We start from the raw sequence: 23,350 nt of genomic DNA on the forward strand, positions 1-23,350 counted from the left end.
GGCTGTCTTTTTGCAATATTGGCAACATATTTTTTAATCATCTCTCGGGACGGTGGAGTACTACGCTCAGAGAGTTTTTCTATGTGCTGGACAAGGTATTTCTCTTGTTGTGGTGAGAGTAGTCGTCGTGGGTGTGCAGCGGCTGCACGCGACCACGTTTTGTTTTGGTGGCGACGCGTCAAAGTTGATGCCGCAACACCATATATTTTTGCAGCTGCACGGTACGAGATTTGTCCTTCTGGACCTTGCGAATTGATTGCCGCAAGCGCTTTTTCGATAGCTGTCATGGTGGTGGAGTTGTGGGGATTTGAAATTGGTGGGTTCTACTTTGGGAGATGCAGGGGGTGTTGCATTGTCTGACCCGTTGCACGCATTGACCACCCACACTACCTCCGTCTTAAGTCCGGCGATTAGTGGATTCACCCGACGGCCGCTGCCTTGCCCATCCTCTCCATTTCCGTCCCCTCAGCTCGACACACTGCCCCTCCCCTGGCTCACAGAGCGATCCTACTCCTGCTTTCAGTCGTACGCTGCCATGTCTGCGCTGGGCTCCGAATGGATCAGCGATAGGTCGCGTGAAGGCTCAGCAACGGGGTGCGACTCTCCCGAAGGCAACCATGGCCCGTCTCAGCAGCGCACGAGCAAGAAGCGCAAGGTCTTGTCGTGCTACGCGTGTCGCGATCGCAAGCTCAAGTGCGACCGCGTATTTCCAGTGTGTGGGCGATGTCAAAAGACAGGAAGACGAAACGAGTGCACCTACGACCCGCGCCTCTTGGAAGAATCGCATGTCAGCGCACAGGCTGATGGGGGCGCCCCCTGTATACTGGCCCAACGACCTGCAGACAGCAATGGCCCCACTGACACGCCTGATGCGTTGCGGGGGAAGATCGGAGCTCAAGAAAAACGCATTGCTATGCTAGAGCAGCAGCTGGCCCTGCAGCGCACCAGAAACTCGTCGCAGTACACAGACGTGGTGCTAGAAGAGCCAACCCTTGGCGAAGACATCATGTTTAGAGGAAAGGGCTTCAAGTCGATTTTCAACGGCCCCACGAGCATCATGGGCATCATCTCCTCGGTACCTCTCACAAGACATGAACTCTGTAGATGCTTCGCGTAGGCTGACTTGCTCGCAAGTACAATGAGCTGCAGGTTTTTACTCGCGAGGCTTTGAATGTAGATCACTCAATTATGCGCGTCAAAAACGACTTCAAAGCCTTCCGCGACCGCAGAAAGAAGGCTGCCAGAGAGCACCCCCTTGGCGGCGACGGCAGTGATGCCAACATATTTGCCGTACTCCCCGAGAAAAGCATCATCGACGCCCAAGCTACGCTGTACTTTCAGACGTGGGAAACCAGCTACAGAATTCTCCACGAACCGTCTTTCTGGGAAGAATACCGCGCTTTCTGGGAGGGCAGCGGGTCCGACAAGGAACGTGCCGCCTTCGCCGCAGTGCTTGTGTTGATCATCGTCGTCACCAAATGTCTCAAGCCGAAAGACGATACTTTTATTGGTGATACGACAGCCGACCGGCAAGCAGCAACCGATCTTATTGATGTCTGCGAAGTTTGGATAGATCGGCAGCCTCGCAGGCGCGTTACCTTGGCATTTTTCCAACTACGCTGTCTTTTGCTACTTGCCAAGCGCGTCAATTGTATTGGAATGAAGGAAGACTGGGTCGCTTCTGGAGAGCTCCTTCGTATTGCTCTCGTGTCTGGCATGCACCGCGATCCAGCTTTGCTAGACAACAGCAGCCTGTCGCCATTTGACGCTGAGATGAAGAAGCGTCTGTGGGCTACCACAATGGAGTTAGAATTGCAATCATCCATAGAGTCTGGCTTCCAGTCTGGCCTCACTGGCCTGCACTTCGACGCGCCAGCACCAGCCCATCTTGCAGACGAAGCCTTCTCTGCTGACACACAAGAACTGCCACCAGAGCAGCCAGAGGGGCAGTTTACGTCAACCTCGTACCTCAATATCAGCTTGAAGTCGCTGCCGCTTCGTGTTCATCTCACACAACTGTTGAATACATCGCTTGCAAACATGCAGTACGCTGATGTTTTGCATTGGGATGCGCAGATACAAGCTGCTATTTCCGCCTTGCCAGAATGGAGCAGTGAAAGCAATGCAGTGCCATATGCGCTTCTCCGCCTGCAGCTTCGACAGTATCTTCTTATATTGCACAGGCCCTGGGCACAGCTGGCTTCTAAGAACAGTCGTGTCATGTACTCCCTAACGACATGTGTCGACGCCTGCAACTCCATCATCAAGACACACGCTGACTTGCTTTCAAAGGGCATCTTGGCTCTCTCTAACCTTCGCAACGACACGGTTAGGGTTGGTCTGACGCTATCGCAAGTGGTGTTCCAGAACTGCACTCTCAACATGGTGGAGTCATCCATAGCCCCGCCCGGCAATTCTGACACTCAAATTGCTGATCCGCATGCTCATTTTGCGGACCTTAGCATGGTCAAGCCCCGGGGCTCGCTTGGTGGCACACTTTATTTCGCCACGCTACCGCACCAGTCGTTCCTCATCAAAATGCTATGTATATCGTCAATCGAGATTCTTGAGCGCACACGACAAATTTATGACCAAAAAATCTTCAGGCTCGGCGCAGGGTACATGGAGCACTGGTTAATGTCTGCTGCGGTTGGCATGCTGCCGCCCCCACCTTCACCCGCCACGTCCATCACTTACATCAACAATGGTAGTGACGACATACTTTCACGGTGTCGAAAATCACTCGACTGCTTCACGACAGTGGCATATAGGGTGCTATCTTTGCAGCAAGATCAAAGGGACGGCTTGGTCGTGTCTCTCCGCGATACAATGGCAAGCACTTCCCATTCAGAAGGCAGAACGCCGAGCACGAATGGTAGCGTCCTTGGTGCCCCGAATGGATATGGAGCGACTCCGGCAGCATATGAACATTCGAGTTTTGTTCAGCTCAACGGCACCAATGTAGGACTTGGCGATGAATCCGATCCCAAGGACATGAATGCAATGCTCGGTATGATGCCAAACATTCAGATTGAGGGCAATGGGTGGTCGTTTCCAGACTTTTGGGCCTTTGATCTCGGTGGCGAGTTTTGATGCATTTTAATGACGTGATTGGATGATGGAGCTACGTATAGTAATAATCAGCCCTTTATATAATGGTAGTTGTTGAGGATACATTCCCGTTGCACTTTGTTCGAATACGTCTTTTTATAAATCATGTGGTCCTGTATGATCTTGATTCAAAAAGCTTTCCTTCAACAAAAGAGTCCAGCTCACGCAAGCCAGCACGTTAAAGCGCCATGTACTTGGAGACACTCTCAACAAACTTGAGTAGCAAAGGTTGCAAAATTAATTGTCCAATCCAAGATAAGAATTCAGTATTTTCCACAAGGAACAAAAGAAATTAATAGAGTAAGTAAGTCCCGCCATCCCAGATATCTCGCCCCGAAAACAGCACATATCGTTATACAAAGGAAAAGAACAGTGGTTTCGGCCACAAACCCGCCAAAACCAAGTATGTATGTATGAACAAGCTCATATTAATTCATATAGCCCATCCATGTAGGCGCGGTAATCCGCCTCGCAGTCCTCATCCAGATACACACTATGCACCTCCTCATTCTCCAGCAGTCCCTTCTCGACATCGTCTTTTTCAGGGCTCTCATACACGTCAATCGCCACCTCCCTGTACTCAGGAGGCACCTGCAGATAATCCGCGAGCCACCAGTCGCCCGGGGCGGCGTGGACTTCAGGTTGGGACTGGGGCTCGCGCAGGACAAAGACGGAGCCGCAGCGCTCGAACAAGTAGTCTTCGAGATTGAACTTGTTGTCGGCGGGCGTGGGCGGGTGCAGTAGCACGCGCGGGAGAGCCGGGTTGCTAAAGTCCTCGAGGACAAAGGCGCGCGTGAAGGGCCGGCTGGTACGCGTTGCGTTGCTCTTCCTCTTCTTCTTCTGCCGTTTCTTGCGCACCAAGTGCGGAATGTGGCTGTTGTTTGCGTCGTCCACGGCGGCCGCCTTGTCTTGTCCACGCTTGCTGAAGAACCGCTTCATACACCGCAGCTTCTTGGGCAGGCGTAGTGTGCCTGAGAAGTCGTAGAAGGCATAGTTGAGGTGGAGATCTGAAGCCGAGGGCTTGAATAGGAATCCTGTAATCATGTTGATTGTTGGTGGGTGAGAGGCCTTCTGGGCTGGTGATGAAGCGGAAGTAGTGCTGTCCCTGGGAGCATTACGAGCGAGGGAGTGGTGATTTTTCACAGTGGCTCAACGTATGTATAGAAAACGGGAGATGGAGAGCTATGTCCTTCCTTTTTTTTTGCGGGATGTTTGTTTCTTTGTTTGATCTACGCTGGACAAGACCCAACAATGATCGGGGGTTGGGAATTCGTTTTGTTTTGTTTGTTCGAACTGGTTGAAACATTTTTTTTCGCTGCCCACGTGTCGCATCATTTGTGCACGCCCGTCTCGTTGTGCGCATTCTTCAGTCCCGTGCAGTTGGTACAGTTGCTGCAGCTTGTTCTCGTGAGCCCTTGTTACTAGGCGTGTGGGGTGTCTTGACTTACTTGACACAGTCGGTGCAGTCGGTACAGTTTCGACAGCCTTCGCAGCCTTCGCAATCGGTACAGTTATGGCAGGATGTACAGTTTTCACAGCTTGCGCAGTTGCGACACCCAGTGCAGTCTGTCCCCGTGTTAAAAACGAGCTCTGTCTGATAAAAGTAACCAGAACAGCGTGGTGAAAAAGAAACTTGGATAAGCTCAGACGAGCTGAAGAGCGGGGGAGAGTGGTATATCAGTGCCCACAATTGCGGTACGAAACATCTTTGGCACATTCAATATTGTCTGTGCAATATAAGTGCTTTCGATAAAAGTTTATGAGATAGCTCTTCTGATGAGGTGGATAACAGGATGTGTAGATAGAAATCTCTACACCGCAAAGTCGGAGAGCTAGCACTGGCCCATATGCGGCTTACCTTTACAATCTATACAATTCTGACCTGATATGGGATCATAGCGTCAGCGCTGGTCTCGTGAACAATGTTTTATTCTTCTGCGTACAATTTTTACATCCAGTGCAATTCTGATTGTTCCTGTTTCCGTCGTTGGCCGAAGAGCCGGGAAATGACTGGCCGCAACCCATATTGATCAAGTACTGTTATGTCGGGTGAACAGGATAATTAGGCAGTGAAGTTGAAGGCCAGACGTGTTTGAGAAGTAACGGCACTCGATGAACTTTGAGGTCGCATGCTTTGGACGGCGGGCTATGTAAGGGCGACGTCATCTGGCGGAGGACAGAGATTAGGGATGCCGGAATCAAATCTCCATCTCGATATCTCCCATCTACGACGTATGAGGCGTTTTGAAGTGGAAGATTGTAAGTAGTCGAAGTGTTGGTGGACCCAATACTACTGGTGCGCGTTTTCGCCACTGTTTGAAGCGCCAATAGGAACGGGTTATCGGTGTTCATCGCCGATGTGAAAAGAAGCATCATGATAAGCTTTGGTGTGGTCTCAGTGATCCCCATTCCGTAGAGTAAAGTGTTATGCTTTTTGAGGAAATGTTTTTGTTTGTAGCTTACGTATTTATAGCATATAAGCCGAAGACATGGCGCCATGAGCCATCAGTCATGGGCATGCAGTTTCTATCTGCTCAAGTCCATGCAGCCTCCAGTCGGTGATCTCCTCATACCTATTGCGGTACCCATGGCACGAATCTCGAATCTCATCTCCTAGATGTAGATGGAGTATGAGGACTGGTGAGGACAGGCTAGGGCGAGTTGGGTCTAGCGCATCCCTATATACCTAACGCTTGTGCATGGCCCTCATCCTCATAGCACAAGAGTCTTCTTCCAACAACGCGATACAAAAGGATACACGTATTGGACGTGAAAATTAGTCACAATGAAGTCATGGCGGTCACGGCTTGTGGTTATCGGCAAAAACCCCGACCCCACTCTTTTCGCCAAACCTTGACATGATTCGCCCACCTCATGTATTGACTCAGCATTGCTTGCATTATACATACGAACACGAGTAGCGGTGGATAATTTGGATTCCCTTATTCCCGGAAGTTCCTACGGGACGGCGACTGCGAAAGTCGGAAACAGAGAACAGCTAAATGGCCGAGTAAGCCCGCGCGCTGGCCGCCAGCTCCAACAGCAGCTGTGCAGCTTAACAATAGGTTTTGCTATTTTACATCTTGCTACATATTTGTGACAGGTATGTTCTTGATTTCTACATTCGCAGGATAACATAACAAGGCGTTGTGGTGCTGGTATATCCTATTGAAGGTAACGGGTTGGGTGGGCCAGAGCCGGCAGTTCTCTGTTTCCGGCTTACCCCAGTTCCGCGAGATGGTGCCATTGGTAAAGCATTTTTCCCTTGATCGGAAGAGTTCCGCCTTTGTATTTGACTGACAATCTGCATAGCTAGGTAGCTCAAGACTTTAGCTCGAGACTTTAGCAACCATGACAGCTCCGCATACCGACGCAGAAATGGGCATCGAGGAAACCGTATCCCACAGCCAGGATGAGTACCGGGATCCAGAGCACTTGCAGGAAAAACACCACCAGCCTGCTCTCGCTCGAGTGCTCTCCCGCCGCTCTGCAGCATCGTTTGATCCCGGTCCAGCTCCCGATGGCGGCGTCACAGCATGGCTCCAGGCCTTCTGCACCCACCTGACCATCCTAACCACCTTTGGCTTCTTCACCTCGTTTGGCGTGTACCAGACGTACTACCAGAATACGCTTGGCATTGAGCCGTCGACAATCTCATGGATCGGTTCCATCCAGGTCTTCCTGCTCTTCTTCCTGGGCACCTTTACCGGCCGTGCCACGGATGCTGGCCTCTTTCGCCCCGTCTACATCGCCGGTGCATGCTTCCAGCTGGTCGGCATCTTCACATTGGCAGAGTCCAAGAAAGTGTGGCAGCTCTTCCTCTCCCAAGGTGTTTGTCTCGGCATCGCAAACGGCCTGCAGTTCTGTCCTTCCATGGCCCTGGTATCAACCTACTTTGTCAAGCGCCGCGCCTTTGCACTTGGCTTCACGGCTCTAGGAGCCTGCATTGGCGGCGTCATCTTTCCAGTCATTGTGCAGCAATGCCTGCCTCGCCTGGGCTTTCCATGGACCATCCGCATCATCGGCTTCATCATGCTGTTTGTGAACGTCATCACGATAGCGTTGTATCGTACGCGGCTTCCGCCCCGGAAAGCCGGTGCCCTGGTCGATTGGGCGTCCTTCACGGAGCTTCCGTATACCCTCTACTGCAGTGCAGCTTTCTTCTGTTTCTGGGGCCTGTACTTTGCCTTTTTCTATATCGGTAGTTATGCACGCAACACGCTGGGCGCCAGCTATCAGCAGAGTATCAATCTCTTGCTAGTCCAGGTGTGCATGGGCTTCATCTTCCGGATACTGCCCACGTACTATGCGGATAAGATTGGGGGACTCAACGTGCTGACTCCCTTTGCCTTCATCTGCGGCATCATGATGTTTGCATGGATTGGAATCAAGTCGATTGGTACCTTGTATGTGTTCGCAGTCATCTATGGCAGCGGGAGCGCCGTCATTCAGGCGTTGTGGCCCGCCGTGATTGGGAATCTGAGTAGGGAGCGGGATCTGAAAAAGGCGGGTGTAAGGATGGGCATGGCTTTTACCGTCGTAAGCGTGTCCAGTCTCACCGGCCCGCCGCTAGCTGGTGCGCTGATCCAAATGAATCATGGCAGCTATACGTATGCAAACATCTGGGCCGGCCTATCGTTTTTTCTTGGAGGAATCTTGCTCGTGGCTACCAGGATATCTCTGGTGGGATGGGTCTGGAGGGCAAAAGTCTAAGTAGTTGTAGTCGTTAACGCAACCACCATGTGGTTTTACTTTGTGCATCATATGCCTTGCTTTTTCAGCCCCAACTTTGTTCTTCGTTTTGATGTCCATGTTTCAACGCTAGTGCCGTATGGTCATGTTCATCGGATGCTCTTGTTTCGGTGTGGTGCTCATCAACGCCAAGGAGGGTCACCCCGTAGCTTTTGGCAACCCACTGCTTACGTAGTGAATGGCCGCTGATGTCATGCATGATCTACGCAACCAAAACTATGGACCTTGTACCTTTTAAAAATTCGGGAAACATGGGCGTGGTCACATTGGCTGCTTCAGGCACAGCAGCTGACATAATCATTTCAACAAGTCCAAATGTGGTGTTCCGCCCTAGTAGTTCCGACTCGCAACATTCCCTGGCTGTTCACGATGACGCGTCGCAACAGTTACCGTCGCCTTCAGCGCGTCTGCAGACACATCAATCACTCACCGGACGCTTGAAATGGTATTGAGAGGCCCAAGAGGCGATGGCGGAAGTGGGCGTGGACGCGGCCGGGGTCGTGGTAGAGGAAAGACGCAGTTGGTATGTCATGCCGGTGCGACGCCGTAGACGCGTGCTTATGTGCTGTTCATCCAGTGGCAATGGGAGTCGTATTCACCTGGCCCCGAAGTGTACAACCAACTATGGCGCATTCGCAAGGAACCCGCCATTGTGACCGCGCGCCCGCCCGACGGCTGCCCCATGGCGCCTGCGCGAACCCGGATACTGGATCGCCGACAAACCGAGGGCGCGACGACACGAAATTACTATGTTGTGGAGATCGTACATGGCGGCGAGCAGCGGGAAATCGAAGAGGTGGATATGAGTCGCATACTGCAATATGTGTCTCCTGCCGAACTGGAACGCTACGAGAACGAGCAGTTCAGGCTCGAGGCCGAGGCAGAAGCCATTGCGGTGTGCGCAGAAATCGAGGAACTGGCGCGTCGGCGACTGGAGAAGAACGGAAGAGGCCCGAAGCCCGCTGGCCCAGGAAGCCTCATGCTCAGTGGACTGGGCTTACCGCTGGAAACTCAAATACGAACCAGAGGCAGGCCGAGAGGAAGACGCGGTAGAGGTAGAGGCAGAGGCAGAGGGAGAGGAGGAGGTCTAGCCATGCATGGGGATGACACAGTTGAGCAGCTGGCCGATGGTCTTCCCAGCGCGTTGTATCACGAAGCCGCCGAGACGGAACCGGTAATTCCAGACACGGAAGATGAAGTCGACAAAGACGAAGAACGACCATCGCAAACATCACCCGGCCTCATGCGCTCAGCCTTTGTAGCCAACAGCGCGCTTTCCGTCTCGCCCGTCCAAAGGCACCTTTCCACATCGCTTGCCCACCACCAGCACCATGATCTGTCCATGCGCTCAGACACCGAGGGCCCCGATGAACACCAAGACCGCGTCAAGAGACTGCGGATCACCAGCCCGGATCCAGCTATGCCCGCGATACCCATCGAGGCTTTTGCACAAACACTGCTCTTCTCGGACCGCTCGTCGGCCGTGGAATCGAGTCCACAGACAAGTGGGGATTTCAGCCATGCGCCGATACAGCGTTCTGCATCGAGTTCGCCTGTTGGTAGACTCAATGCGCACGACTTGATACCTGGTGAAGCATCATCATCACAATCGCAACCATCACAACCATTGCAACCATCACAACACCTTGCACCACCCAGATCCACCATGCTCACGCACGACGAACAGCTCGACCTAGACTTTGGCAGCGAACTCGAACTCGAACTGCAACCCGAAAACGAAAACGACAACAACAACAACAACAACAACGATGATGAAGACGTGCAAGAATACGTCGTCGAAGCCATCATGGAGCATTTCATCGACAAGGGCCGGGCTTACTACCTGGTCAAGTGGGAGGGCTACCAGGACAGTCACGACTGGTTGTCCGAGGAGGATTTGCAGGGCGCGCCGGAGCTGCTGGCTGAGTATCATGCTCGGAATCGGAAGAGGCTGCGGCAAGAAGGGAAGCCTGTTGGGTTTTTTCAGTAGGGTGGTGTTGTTAATAGTGCTTGGTCATGGATACTAGTGTAGTAGAATATAATAGCGTTAGAAAAGGGGGGGGGAAGTGGGTTAGGTTGGCCCGGCACTTGAGCTCTACCAGGCAATTTTTTTTTCTTTTTTGAGAATCTGCATACAAGTTGAATTCCTGCTCAGAAGACAGGTATGTTTGCGGCTTTTGAAGGTGTGCTTCTCGGTGAAGCCGCGTAGAAACAGGCCGTACATTAGTGTCTGGAATGGCGTGACGCTGCATGAACTGACGAGATTAGTGGTAGAACAAGATGAATTGCTGATGACGAATACGGCATTAAAGATGTTATGTGGACGGCGGGGGGTGGAGATGAATTAACTTGAACTAGGGAAGGCAACAGTAGCTGCACGCCGAGACGCGCACGTGACTGGGCCCTAGGGCGGATTAGTCGGCAGGGCTAGCGGCGCAGTGCAGGCCGAGGTTGGTCGTCAGTGTGGCTTTGGCATGCACACAACATGTAGACGGAACCGACCCGAGGCAACAAGCACGACACGACACGACACTACACGACCATCGCCCAACTGCCGCCGCTCTTGACACGGCCGACTCTCCACGTACACGGGCAACATGGCTTCGGCGCAGCCCTACACGTACCCCTTCGCCACGTCGCCCGACATGATCCGCTCGCACCAGAAAGATGCATACTTCTCGGGCGTGGTGCTCGAGCAGCTGTCGACGCTGCTGCGCAAAGTGTACGGCGCGCGGGTTGCGCATACGTATGGCTCGGAGACGCGCGTCGTGGGCGAGCTGCTGTACCTGGGGCTCACGACGCTGATAGGAAACCGGACGCTGGGCGAGGAATACACCGACATTGTGCAGGTCGAGGCGGAGACGGGGCGGCTGCCGGCGCTGGGGCGACGAGCGGGCTACATTGTGGCATGCATCCTGGGGCCCTATGTGCTGGGCAGAGCATTGCCCGCCTTTCGACGGCGAGTGCGCGCCAAACTCGAGGCCAACCTGCGCTGGTACGCTCGACAGCAGGCGCGCGCGCAGCAACACGCACAGCAACACGGCACAAAGGCGCCCACCAGGCGGCCGCTGGGCATGCGCGTGCAAAACTACATGGTGCGCAACCTCGACACCATCACGTCGCCGTCGCCCGTCTACGCTCTCTCGCTGGCCACGTTCTACTTCTCGGGCAGCTACTACCACCTCTCCAAGCGGCTATGGGGGCTGCGGTACATCTTCACGCGCCAGGTGCCCGAGAGCGACAACCGCGCGGGCTACGAGGTGCTGGGCGTGCTGCTGGTGCTGCAGATGGCGGTGCAGGGCTATCTCCACCTGCACAGCACCCTCACGTCGGCGGCGGCCGTGGGAGGCGGGCAGCACCCCCAGGGCACGGCGGCCGTTGTAGGCGGCGGCGCCGAAGTGTCGCTGGACCCCAATGCCTACAGCGCCAACAACGCCCTCTTGTTCGACGCGGCGCCGGCAGTGCCCGCGGCGGCGGCGTCGGATGTGCACAAATGGACACACACGCCGCCCACGGACAAGGCGCGATACGAGCTGGGCGACGACGAGACAATGGGGTGGATTGGCGAAAACAACAGAAAGTGCACGCTTTGCTTGGAAGAGATGAAGGACCCGAGCGTCACGACGTGTGGCCATGTGTTTTGCTGGACGTGTATTGGAGACTGGGCGCGGGAAAAGCCCGAGTGCCCGCTGTGCAGACAGGCATGTCTGGTGCAGCATGTGCTGCCGCTGCGGGGCTAGGGCGTCTATGTATGCGTCATGGAGTGGTGGTGGTGGTGGTTGATGTTGATGTTGGTACATGTACAGTAATGGTAGACTAGAGCACCTTCTCGGCCTCGTCAATGAGGCGCTGGATCTCGAATGCACTGTCGCCGGCGGTGAACAAGCTGAGCAGCTCGCTCCTCCCCTTGCCCTCGTCCGTCTGCACGTAGAACTTTTGCATGCACATGACGAGCCAGCGCGCGTCGTCGACACTGACGCCGCGGTTTTCCACGACGAGGCCCTGGCCCAGCACGAGGCCGTGGGAGCGGGCGAGCTCGTGGTGGAAGGTGACGGTGGTGTGGGGGCTGGCAAACTCGCCGCGCAGCTTGAACTCGGCGAGCGTGGTGAACATGAGCGTCGTCGTGTGGTCGTGGGGGTGGGCGAACTGGAGGTAGTGCAGCTCGGCGGCGTGGCGGGCGTGTGTATCTGTTTCGGTGTCGGTGTCGGTGTCGGTGTGTGCGGGCATGTCGCGGGGCACGGGCAGCACAAACGAGGGGTGCTGCTTTGCGCTGTGCAGCAGCTGCGAGAAGGTGGCGGCGGGCACGACAAAGTGCAGGCCGTTGGGCGTGGCGCCGTGGCGATAGCGCCAGAGGCCCTCGATGTCGGATGCCGAGAGGTCCTGGGCCTTTGCGAGGTCGAGGAACGAGCTGAGTGTCTGGACGCCCGGGGGCGGGGGCGGGCTGTCTGGTGTTGGCGTTTGTTTCTGCTGTTTCTGCTGTTTCTGCTGCCCTGGTGCTGGTGCTGGAGGCGTCAGAGGCCCCGTGGCGCCGGGCACAATGGCCTGCCTGCGCAGCTCGACAATCTTGTCCTTGTACTGCTCCTTGAGCTCGTCCAGGCCGCGCAGGCCCTTCTCCCTGGCCTTGGACTCGAGCTTCTCGCGGTACTTTGCCAGCACGCGCTCCTCGGTCTTGTGCGTGACGAGAAAGCGGACGTCCTGCACCTGCGCCCACCGCCGCTGTGTGGCGCGCGGGCTCAGCAGAGGCTGGCGCAGGGCGTGGCGCAGGGCGGGGATGCGGAGCGCCATGCTTCTTGATGCTGTTGCTGTTCTTCTTGTTCTTCTTGCTCGTGTCCGCCTCGTCCGTGTTCCTGGTCTCGGTCTTCGTCGCTGTCGTCGCCGTCGTCGTCGTTGTCGTCGTCGTCGCCGCCGCCTCTCTTTTTTTTCTGCCATGACGGCGGCGGTCCACTCGAGGGGTTGGGCGGCGGAAGGACGGGGGTTCTGATTGGCTGCAGCGCCCAGCGCATGCAATCCATCACGTCTGTTTCACCCGCTGCCGTTCCTGCATGACCGTTGCCCGCCGGCGACACACACTTGACACTCGCACACTCGCACACTCGCGCGCCCTCGCCCTCGCCCTCGCCCTCGCGCTGCATGTCTGTGTGCGTGCGTGCGTGTGTGTGCGCCGAGAGAAAGAAACAAGAAAGAAAGACACACGGCCAGACAGTAAGCAAGCAACAAAGGATCAAAGTCGCCCGCCCTGTGCCTGCCCGGCCTCTCACCCTGGCCAGCCCAACCTCGAGGCGCTGGGCCCCTCGGCCCCTCTACCATCTAATCATAGCGCGACTTATACCCCATACTTATTAATCCCGGCGCAAAGAGGCATGCGCCCGCGCATCACCACGACGACCTCCTCGCCCCCGCCGCCATGGGCGCTGTCAATAGCAAAGCGGGCGATGCAGGCGCCCTCTATCTGCGCGACCAGACGAGATGTATGCATGCCCCCTCGATGCCGCTCCTCCACCACTCTCACATACTAACCCCAACACCCGCCCCAGTCTCGGTGGCCTCGCTCAACATCACAAACGCCCGCAACCGCACCCTGCTCAACGTCTCGCCCAATGCCTTTCCCGCCACGCGCTACACGGCCCGCCGCGACTTTGGCGACGACAGCGTCGTCGAGTACATCCAGGTAAACGCCTCCTCCCCACCTGCACTGCCCCCCCCCCAAATGCTGAACAAAGTGTGCCCGCCCGCCTCTAGGACCCAGAGGCGCCCCCAGCCAGCGAGGGCCCTCCGCCCTTCCTCCTGCGCCTGCCCAGCGACGAGGACCTCACCTTCAACTTCACATTCATACTCCGCCAGCATCTAGCCGTCCCCACCATCTACAACGTCAGCTCAAACTCGTCCATTGCCCCCTCGGGCCTCGTCGACACAAACATCAGCGGCCTGACCTTTGTCTTCGCCTCGAGCTCACGCGACCTCGACAACCTCGTCACGCGCGAGTTCCACGCCAACCCCAACCTGCACAAGAACCCCCAGGTCGAGCTCGTCGGCGACTACTCCACCAGCGGCCATGCGTCGGTCCAGTTCCAGTGGTCGTGGAAGTGGACCCCTCCCAAGACGTCAGAGTCGCGTGGCGGGGGCTGGCGCACCAGCTGCAGTGTGCGTACACCTGCGTCCCCCTCATGCCTACACCCGCTGACAGCTGCAAGTTTGTCGAGTACGACCCGCGAGCACACCGGCTCGAAACGCTAGCCAGCTTCACCGTCTGGGTCCAGAGTGCGTCACCGAGCGAGCTGCCCGCCCCCCAAATAGCCTTTCCCACTGACACCACCCCCCCCCCACCTTCTAGATACTGCGCGCCACGTACAGAGCCCCAAGTCGCCGTCGCCGCGCCTGGAACTCGGCATCCCTCCCCGTCTCCGCGTGCCTTCCACGCAATCCATAGAGTCTCGCGTCAGCGACTCGGCCGGCGAAGACAAGGAGATCGACACGGCCGCGCCGAGATCGCCCATTTGCGAGTCCATACCCGAACACAGCCTCGCCCTGGTACCAAGCCAGGCGACAACGTTGACGTCTGGAAATGCCACCGTCAAGCTCGACGTCTCGCGCCCAGGCGAGGACCTCAGCCAGACCGACGATGGGCCCCTCTTCCGCGCCACCATGAAGTCGCTCGAGCAGAAAACAGGCAACATGCGCGCCCGCTGGAAAAAAGTCCTCAAGCGCGCCGAGGCCGCCATGGAGGCCCAGGTCGGCTGCAACAATGCCATGTCTGACCTGATGGACGCTTTGAAAGAAGCCTCGTCGTCCAACGCAAACGCAGTTCAGCCGGCGATTGATCATTACTTTGACAAAATCGCAAAGGAAATTCTCGTCTACGAGAAATCGAATGCGACCAATATCCAGAAACTCGTTATTGATCCTATTTACAAACTCTATAATGTCGATATCAAGCAGGCCGAAACCAAGCGCAAGGACTTTGAGGAGGAGAGCAAAGACTACTACCAATATCTAGGCCGATACCTTGGCCAACGCCAGGATTCGCTGAAAGAGAAGAAGCGCGCCGAGACAGACTCCAAGTACCAAGCAAAGAGGCGCAACTTTGAGCTGAAGCGCTTCGATTACTCGTCCTTTATGCAAGACCTGCACGGCGGCAGAAAAGACCAAGAGGTTCTTTCCCACCTGACGCGCTATGCCGACGCCCAGGCCAAGAGCTATCTCGAAACCGCAAAAAAAATTGAAACCATGCTGCCCCATCTCGAGGCGTTGACATGCGAGGTCAAGGAAGCTGACAAAGAGTTCCAAATCCAGAGGACCGAGAGAGAAGAAAAGCGGCGCGCCTTGGAAACCATCAAGAAGACTTTTGACGATGTGCCGAACCCATCCATTACATCCCCAGCACCGTCTACTGGGAATTTGGCAAGATCCATGTCGAGATCGGAACCAGATTCGGCTTCTGGGCGAAAGAGCAGCATTGTTCCCGTTTTCCAGAGCACAGTAGTTCCTCCTCAGGCTGCCCCATCCACCAGTCTCCCCTCATCCATCGCTTTACCCCAAAGCCCAGAGGCCAGCAAGGCAAGTTTACCAATGGTTGCTCCGCAGCCGGACAAGTTCCGGGGAATCAGGGATCTCGAGGAAAAGGATCTCACCACCATGGTTGAGGCTGGGGGCGCGCACCGTAAAGAGGGCTTACTCTGGGCGCTCAGCAGGCCCGGAAGTCATGTAGATCCAAAGGGGTTGAACAAGCAGGCCTGGCACAAGTAGGTGATGCATCTTTCGGAAACGCAATGGCCATACTGACATGCCAAGGTTCTGGATCGTCCTTGATCAGGGCAAGCTTTCTGAATACACAAACTGGAAGCAAAACTTGGAGCTGCACATGGAGCCCATTGATCTCCGCATGGCTTCAGTGCGCGAAGCACGCAACGCAGACCGCCGGTTTTGCTTCGAAGTTATTACCCCGCAATACACGCGCGTATACCAGGCCACCAACGAAGACGACATGAAGTCGTGGATCAGTGCCGTCAACAACGCCCTACAGACGGCTGTGGAGAGTGCAGGGCAATCCGATAGGCCATCGACTGATTCATTGCCCGGACAGACACACCGAGACATTGCATCAGTCCTCACCGGCAAGAGCCCTTCCATGTCAAGCCACCGTAATAATTACAGCTCCAAAGCCCCCGCTCGACATGCCACCGTCGGCGACCGACCAGGCGCTTACCGTCGGGACGAGGCGTTTGGTGACGATGGGAAACTACTGAAGCAGGTTCGCGATGCCGATGCCAGCAACAGGGTGTGCGCCGACTGCGGCACCGAGATCAAGGTGGACTGGGTCTCTATCAATCTCGGCATTGTCATCTGCATCGAATGCAGCGGTATTCATCGGTCTCTGGGCACACACATCTCAAAGGTGCGCTCTTTGACGCTCGACGTCACATCCTTCACTCCCGATATTATCGAGATACTCTTGAAGGTCGGTAACCGCATCAGCAACTCCATCTGGGAAGGCCGGCTAGACCCCGGGCAGAAGCCGGGGCCAATGTCCACCCGAGAGCAGAGGCTCCATTTTATCACGTCAAAGTACGCGGACCGAGCATTCGTAGCACCGATAGCGCCAAACATGTCACACTACGCGACACCCGAGGAGACGTTACTGGCGTCAGTTAAGAAGAACGACATCCAGAACGTGCTTTATGCACTGGCACTACGAGCCAACCCGAATGCGCGTGATCGGTCACGGGGCACACACGTTGTCTATCTAGCACTTGCAGCAGCGGATCCAGCAGCACCACCGGCTTCAGCCTCACCATCAACCTCTCCCGGCACAGGTGCGCGACCAGGCACAGCACAAAGCGCTCGCAAAGCGTTTCCTGTGGCGGAACTCCTTTTGCAGAACGGCGCCGAGCTTCCCCTAACGGCCGCCCCCATCCCGTTAAGCCTCTCGGCACGATCCTACCTTGATTTCAAGGCGGACCAACGTGCTGGCAAGCTCCCTGCGCCCATGGCCAGCAATCAGTCGACTCCCCATGCAGAAAAGCCTCCTGTTTTACCGCCCATTCTAGCTGGGAACGGTAGCTCTCCGTCTGAAAGAGCGCGAGAAAGGGATGCTCGACTGCAAAAGCGAGTCTCTGCAAATGGAAGGTTGGTCAAGAGCCCAAACCTGGAACCTATTGAAGGTAAGCGCGGCTCGTAGGAGTAGCCGATGCTTATATATTGCTGTGCTTCTAGTGTATACCTTCCATGGATGGCATGTAGTCTTGTGCGATGGGCGTCAAGTGGCTGAGCAGGGCATGTGACGTTACGACGTAGACGCCAAGGGAAGATTAGTACCATCTAGCGATGTTGGATTGGGCGTATTGCTGTTGCCTTGGATGTACAGCTATCGATTCCTCTTCTTTTTTTTTCTTTCTTTTTTTTGGCAAACGTTCTAATATGTATCTCACGTAGCATGTCTGTCCTGCGCGAGTGGTGTATATGCGCAGCCCTGATGTATTTTGTTTTTGTGTGACTGTGCGAACGGGGCCTGTAATCTAATGAGAAAGATAGATTCATGACATGTCGATAATATCTAGTAAGTCATTACTCAAGTTGGACTCCGATGTTGCAGTCACACAGTCGGTACTTGGTAGTGGTGACTGTCGAGAGGCCCGTGCCTGCCACCCCACTAGCGCGCACCAAAATTACCGTTGTCGCCAAAGTTGATATCCCCCGCAGGGCATCGACATAGCCATCGACACGGAAACCGCAGCAATCATGGCGTCGGCATACTCCAATCTGCCCATGGACGGCGACGACGAATTCGACGAGAACCAAATCGACTTTACCGACATCGAAGAGCAGTTCCAGGTCCGGTTGGATGAGGGGCTTGACGCCTTTGTCGTGATTGACGGCCTGCCCGTTGTGCCCGAGGACAGCAAGGGCAAACTGATCAAGTTCGTGCTGCGCAAGCTGAACAGCGTCGGCAAGGTCAAGGACGATGGCGTGCACATGCCCGTGGGCGAGTCGGGCAAGACGGAGGGGTAGGTTGATTTCGCAACGGCGCCGTGGGCACTGGTCAACGTGGACCCAGGCACTGACGGCGACACAGATATGCCTTTGTCGAGTACAGCGCGCCCGCCGAGGCCGTCGCAGCCGTCAAGCAGCTGCATGGAACCCCGCTCGACAAGAAGCACACCATGGCTGTGAACAAGCTTACCGACATTGACCGCTACGGCAAGGAGGGACGCATCGACGACGAATACCACCCGCCCGAGATTCCTCCATTTGAGCACAAGGAGCACCTGAGGTGGTGGCTTGGAGACGCAGACTGCCGCGACCAGATTGCCATGTACCGCCAGGACAGAGTCGGTGTCTTCTGGAACGAGAAGGAAGACCAGCCCGAGCAGGTGGTAGACCGCGAAAACTGGACAGAGTCTTTTATCCAGTGGTCGCCACAGGGAACCTACCTCACTTCGATGCATGCCCAGGGTGTGCAGCTGTGGGGAGGCAAGTCGTGGAGCAGACAAAAACGTTTCGCCCATCCTGGTGTCAACCTGGTCGACTTCTCGCCCGGCGAGAACTACCTCACCACCTGGTCGCATCGCCCGCTCCAAGTCGACGAGAACCACCCCGTCCCGTCGCTCTCGCTCGAGGAGGACGGCAAGAACTACATCATCTGGGACATCGCCACAGGCAAGCCGCTGCGTTCGTTCGCTACCATCGACGTCCCCGGTGGCACCGACCCCGATGGCAACCCCATCAAGAAGAAGCTACAATGGCCCACGTTCAAGTGGTCTTCCGACGACAAGTACGTGGCGCGCATGACCCAAGGCCAGTCCATCTCCATCTACGAGCTGCCCCGCATGAACCTGCTCGACAAGACGTCGGTCAAGATCGAGGGCGTCATGGACTTTGAGTGGGCTCCTGCTACCCCCCGCCGAGAAGGAATCAAGCACTACGAGCAGCTCTTCTGCTACTGGACTCCCGAACTTGGCAGCAATCCCGCCAAAGTCGGACTCATGTCTATCCCATCCAAGGAGGTTGTTCGTACCCGCAACCTCTTCAACGTCTCTGACGCCAAGCTCCACTGGCAATCAGAAGCAGCCTACGTCTGTGTCAAGGTCGATCGCCACTCCAAGTCCAAGAAGTCGCTTGCGACAAACTTGGAAATCTTCCGCGTCCGCGAAAAGGGCGTGCCAGTCGAGGTTGTTGATTCCATCAAGGACACCGTCATCAACTTTGCCTGGGAACCCAAGGGCAACCGCTTTGTGCTCATCACCACCGGTGAGGTTATTCAAGGCGCAGCCGTAGGCCCCAAGACTGCCGTTTCCTTCTTTGCTACCGAAAAGCTCAAGGGAGGAGCAGTTGGAAATTTCCGCCACATCCGAACCATTGACAAGAAGAACAGCAACGCCATCTACTGGTCGCCAAAGGGAAGGTTTGTCGTTGTTGCCGCCCTGCAGTCACAGCAGTCGTTCGAGCTCGAGTTCTGGGACATGAGCTTTGACAAGCCCAAGGACGAGTCGGAGAAGGGTGACAAGGAGGTCAACGCCAACCTGCAGCTCATGGACACTGCTGAACACTATGGTGTGACAGACATTGAGTGGGACCCTACTGGCCGCTATGTCGCCACCGTTGCGAGTGCTTTCCGTCACCGAGTATGTATCATCAGCCGGTCTTTTTTTGCTTGTACTAATGATGTATAGATGGAAAATGGCTACCATCTCTATGACTTCAAGGGCACACTCCTCCGCGAGGAAGCCATTGAAGGCTTCAAGCAGCTCCTCTGGCGTCCACGACCCCCGACACTCCTTTCCAAGGAGGAGCAGGCTGAGATTCGCAAGAATCTGCGCAACTACTCCAAGATCTTTGATGAGCAAGATCTTGCCAAGAAGAGTTCGGCCAACAAGGCTGTTGTGGAGGCTCGTCGTGAGATGTTCAATGAGTGGCGCAGGTGGCGAGAAGAGGTTACCGAGAGGCTGCAGGAAGAAGGAGCAGAGCTGGAACTTGCGACCCTCAAGGGACAGACGCCTGGACAGGCTGAAGATGGCCACCAAGAGGAGATTGAGGAGATTGTCGAGGAGATTGTTGAAGAGACTGAGGAGGTCATCAACTAGGTTGATTGGGGTGTAGATTAGGGGGCGGGTTGGACATGCATCAGACAATGTGGTGGAAGCCAGTTTGTTCAAGACGAGCACACGACTGATGAAAAGATTTATGTGATACCTACGTGTGTGACTATCAGTGAGCAGCATATGGATTGATCATGCTCATGAGCTTGCGAAAAGTAGGCGTAATGAGGCAAAAGGCAGATAGAGAAGCGATGTATGGATATTTCGAACGGGGCGATAATGAAACAAGTAGTTGATTCCAAAGGACATTGGAGATGAAGGATACTCAAGTGACGGCTATGTTTTCCGTCGCCCCTGAAGCGTAGTCTTGTAATGCTACAAATGGTGAGTTGAAGGCACCACGCAAACACGACAACCAACAACAACAACAACAACAACAACAACCCCTTACTCACCTGACAAGTAATCCGGATCCCTTCTTCCAGCCCAACCCGCGGCTCATACCCCAGCACCCGCCGCGCCTTGTCAATACACACATAGCGATCCCGACACCCATCGCTCACCACACCCCGACACAGCGTGCCCGGCGCCCCCGTAGCCCACTCAACCCACTCCGCCACATACCCCACGCACCACGCCACGCGCTCTGGCACCGCAATCTCAAACGCAGGCACATGTCCGAATTCACGCCACACGGCCAGACAAAACGCACGCGCGGTCACCGGTTCCCCGTTTGAAATAAACAGCGCTTCCCCCGCCGCACTACCAGCCGCGTCCTTGTTCTCCGCGCCCAGCAGCAGATTCTCAGTCGCTAGCACGTGTGCGTCGGCCACGTTGCTGATGTACGCGTAATCCTGCAGGTTGGTGCCGGTGCCCAGGAGAAAGGGCGTTTGGAAGGCCGAGATGCAGGCGTGGAGGGTCGGCGTGAGAGTGCTGTCGTTGGGACCGAAGATTGGGGGTGGGCGTAGGGCGCAGGTAAGGAAGGTAGGTGTGGAGGAGGTGAGGACGAGGTCTTCGGAGAGGGCCTGGGGTGTGTGAATGGTGAGGGTGGAATAGGGTGGAATGGGGGAGAGGGATAGACGAAGAAGAGAAGAATAGAAGAATGGGGGAGGGTTGGAATTGAAATGGGGAGGTCAAGGGGGTAATGTAGAGCTGGAAATGTTGATTGAATTTTTGTGGAAACTTGGGTAGCAAAAGAATAGAAGGGGAAGAAAAGAGTGAATGGTAAAATACAAAAAAAACCCAAGACAAACTCACCTTGCTCAGCCCATAACTCGTATCCACGCAATGCTTCGGCCACTTCTCATCTACATTTCTGAAATCGCGATTCAAGTCATCCAGCACGACCGTCGTACTGCTCGTATACACGAAGCTCTCAACGCCACACTCCTTACTCGCCTGCAGCACGTTTCTCGTGCCCTGGACATTGACCTCGAACACGGCGTCACGGCCCTCCATGGAATACCGCTTTGTGCCTAGATGATACATGCCGACGGTGTGGATGACAGCCACAGGCCTGGTCTCGGAAAACACGCTGGATAGAGCTGCCGGGTCGAGAACGTCGCAGCGCACATAGCGCACGTTGGTGTGCGTGCTGCTGAAATTCGGGCTGCCCAGAGATGGCGGATTGATGTCCACCGCCGTCACGCTGTATCGCTTCGTGTCCAGCAGCGCGGATACCACGGCTGTTCCGACGAAGCCGCAGCCGCCTGTTACCAGGACGTGAGGGAGCGGCATGCTTGATATATATCTCGGATTAGTAAAGATACGTCGGGTGGTGCGCGGGTTGGAGCGAAACGTTAAGTTGGCTGTTGAAGACGCGCGCACGGATTTTCCCCGGGTGGAATTCACGGGGAGAGTCGTGGCAATGTGGGTTTATGGGTTTGAAGATGTCCTGGGCTGATGCGATATCAGATGGAATTGCGATTGAGGTTGGGTATAAAGAAGTCTCCTTGCCTGGCCTTCAATTTGACACTTTGCCGTAGCTCGCCTAGTGAACTCTGTCGGGCTGTTAGATTCTCGTTCTGTATAATGTGACATGGGGATGTCCTTGCGTCCTTACTCGCATCAGAATCTGTATGCTGGCAGATTGCAGAAAGAGTTGGAGGCGTGTGCGGTAGTCGGTATTGTGTGCATCGGGATCATGCAAGGTATCCACCCACATAAGTATGTACTCAGGTCCCCTCTGGTAAGTAGATCGACTGTATGACGCACTCTCGACTCTTGTCACAAGTGCCATATTTGCGCCTCCATTGTACTACGAGGAAATTCCCAGTCGTATTAAGAATAACAATGAATATTAGAAAATCCAGTTCATGTTCTGCTACTAAAATAATATGTCAATGTCTGGCATGAATTCTGCTGAGCACGGGACTTGCTGAGAACCAGACCATTTTTTTTTGCAATTCAACAGTCACATTTATTTCTTTAAAAAATTATTCACTCAACAACGCAACAATGAAGTTGAATGAAAAAGAGGGTATAGCGTCCTACCTACTAAAAATACGTTTTTTCTTCTCATAATACTAAGAAATTGTAGCGATTCTCACACCTCGCCTGCTGCTTGTCCCGTACTGCTCTCACCACGTGGTGACGTACCATGAATGGATGCAAGATGAAGTATATTGTCACCCTATCTTCTCAGATTCGTCCCAAGCCAATTGCATGCATATATATAACCGGTATAACAGGAACTCCAAAAGCTCACTGCATCTGAACCTCTGACGCTGTGTGAAGAATACTCGATGCAAGAGTCTTGGCGACAGGACGCCGATAAACTCACATTTATCATCTGCACGGCTCCCAACGCAGCACCAATAGCAAAGGCACCGGAAAGAAAATTTACACCGGAAAAAGACGATGCACCTGAGCGCATGATCGGAGATGTTGTAAGCAACGCGCCCAGCACCAAAAAGAAAAAGAGAGGAGTATGAGGCGCTGACTTGTAACCACCACCACGCCTCAGAACCTCTTCTTGTATCCCTCCGACGATGAAGATGGAGACGACGCAGAGGACGCCACAGCAGTAAGCGCACATGCAGAAGACGACGCAAAACAGCACGCTACGCGCGTTGTAGGTGAAGTCGAAATCATGATTGCGCGACCAGACGCCCGTGGCAAGGGCCTGGCGCAAGAGGCGCTCCAGGCGTTTCTCTGGTACATCGACTCCTCGCTGCCGGCGATCCTGAACGAGTACACGCAGGGCAGAAGCACAAACGCTTGTTTGAGCTACCTCCGAGTCAAGATTGACAAGGACAACACGCGCAGTCTGGCATTATTCCAGAAACTGGGCTTCGCGGATATCAGCGGCCCCAACTATTTTGGCGAGATGGAGCTGCGGTCTAGGAGGAGTACGAGTGAGCAGCAGAATGTGGTTGCGGAAAAACTTCCGTATGGGCTGTTGTAAGGTACAGGGAAATACAGGCACTTGTTTTTGAATGCAAAGGGAGACGGTA

At 55.0% G+C, this 23,350-nt stretch overlaps 8 protein-coding genes across 8 annotated transcripts; 6 read left to right on the top strand and 2 right to left on the bottom strand.

Moving 5' to 3' along the window:
* Positions 1-535: 535 nt before the first annotated feature.
* Positions 536-3,182, top strand: SETTUDRAFT_182143 (uncharacterized protein; the record flags this gene model as incomplete). The annotated part of the gene is made up of 2 exons (XM_008033417.1): positions 536-1,075; positions 1,135-3,182. 2 exons carry the CDS (start codon positions 536-538, stop codon positions 3,091-3,093), a joined length of 2,499 nt encoding a protein of 832 aa, XP_008031608.1. The 3' UTR covers positions 3,094-3,182.
* A 186-nt stretch (positions 3,183-3,368) lies between these two features.
* SETTUDRAFT_182144 (uncharacterized protein) lies at positions 3,369-4,155 on the bottom strand (the record flags this gene model as incomplete). Its single annotated transcript, XM_008033418.1, has 1 exon — positions 3,369-4,155. The coding sequence occupies one exon, from the start codon at positions 4,153-4,155 to the stop codon at positions 3,535-3,537; it is 621 nt and encodes a 206-aa protein (XP_008031609.1). The 3' UTR covers positions 3,369-3,534.
* A 2,307-nt stretch (positions 4,156-6,462) lies between these two features.
* Positions 6,463-9,853, top strand: SETTUDRAFT_24575 (uncharacterized protein; the record flags this gene model as incomplete). Its single annotated transcript, XM_008033014.1, has 3 exons — positions 6,463-7,687; positions 8,250-8,386; positions 8,441-9,853. 3 exons carry the CDS (start codon positions 6,463-6,465, stop codon positions 9,851-9,853), a joined length of 2,775 nt encoding a protein of 924 aa, XP_008031205.1.
* Positions 9,854-10,316: 463 nt separating this feature from the next.
* SETTUDRAFT_166440 (uncharacterized protein) lies at positions 10,317-11,770 on the top strand. Its single transcript, XM_008033419.1, has one exon. The coding sequence runs from the start codon at positions 10,461-10,463 to the stop codon at positions 11,601-11,603; it is 1,143 nt and encodes a 380-aa protein (XP_008031610.1). The 5' UTR covers positions 10,317-10,460; the 3' UTR covers positions 11,604-11,770.
* A 1,497-nt stretch (positions 11,771-13,267) lies between these two features.
* SETTUDRAFT_144329 (uncharacterized protein) lies at positions 13,268-17,233 on the top strand (the record flags this gene model as incomplete). The annotated part of the gene is made up of 6 exons (XM_008033420.1): positions 13,268-13,331; positions 13,398-13,531; positions 13,603-13,923; positions 14,055-14,121; positions 14,195-15,602; positions 15,652-17,233. 6 exons carry the CDS (start codon positions 13,268-13,270, stop codon positions 17,036-17,038), a joined length of 3,381 nt encoding a protein of 1,126 aa, XP_008031611.1. The 3' UTR covers positions 17,039-17,233.
* A 336-nt stretch (positions 17,234-17,569) lies between these two features.
* Positions 17,570-20,168, top strand: SETTUDRAFT_166441 (uncharacterized protein). The gene is made up of 3 exons (XM_008033421.1): positions 17,570-17,864; positions 17,933-19,481; positions 19,530-20,168. Exons 1-3 carry the CDS (start codon positions 17,599-17,601, stop codon positions 19,938-19,940), a joined length of 2,226 nt encoding a protein of 741 aa, XP_008031612.1. The 5' UTR covers positions 17,570-17,598; the 3' UTR covers positions 19,941-20,168.
* A 63-nt stretch (positions 20,169-20,231) lies between these two features.
* Positions 20,232-21,747, bottom strand: SETTUDRAFT_182151 (uncharacterized protein; the record flags this gene model as incomplete). Its single annotated transcript, XM_008033422.1, has 3 exons — positions 21,153-21,747; positions 20,351-20,920; positions 20,232-20,270 (listed from the first exon to the last, which is right to left on the bottom strand). The coding sequence occupies exons 1-3, from the start codon at positions 21,630-21,632 to the stop codon at positions 20,232-20,234; spliced, it is 1,089 nt and encodes a 362-aa protein (XP_008031613.1). The 5' UTR covers positions 21,633-21,747.
* Positions 21,748-22,352: 605 nt separating this feature from the next.
* SETTUDRAFT_44880 (uncharacterized protein) lies at positions 22,353-23,310 on the top strand (the record flags this gene model as incomplete). Its single annotated transcript, XM_008033114.1, has 4 exons — positions 22,353-22,374; positions 22,435-22,514; positions 22,586-22,783; positions 22,861-23,310. The coding sequence occupies 4 exons, from the start codon at positions 22,353-22,355 to the stop codon at positions 23,299-23,301; spliced, it is 741 nt and encodes a 246-aa protein (XP_008031305.1). The 3' UTR covers positions 23,302-23,310.
* Between the last annotated feature and the right edge of the window lie 40 nt (positions 23,311-23,350).

This window comes from Exserohilum turcica (genome assembly GCF_000359705.1).
Source record: "Exserohilum turcica Et28A unplaced genomic scaffold SETTUscaffold_9, whole genome shotgun sequence".
Classification (NCBI taxonomy): Eukaryota; Fungi; Ascomycota; class Dothideomycetes; order Pleosporales; family Pleosporaceae; genus Exserohilum; species Exserohilum turcicum.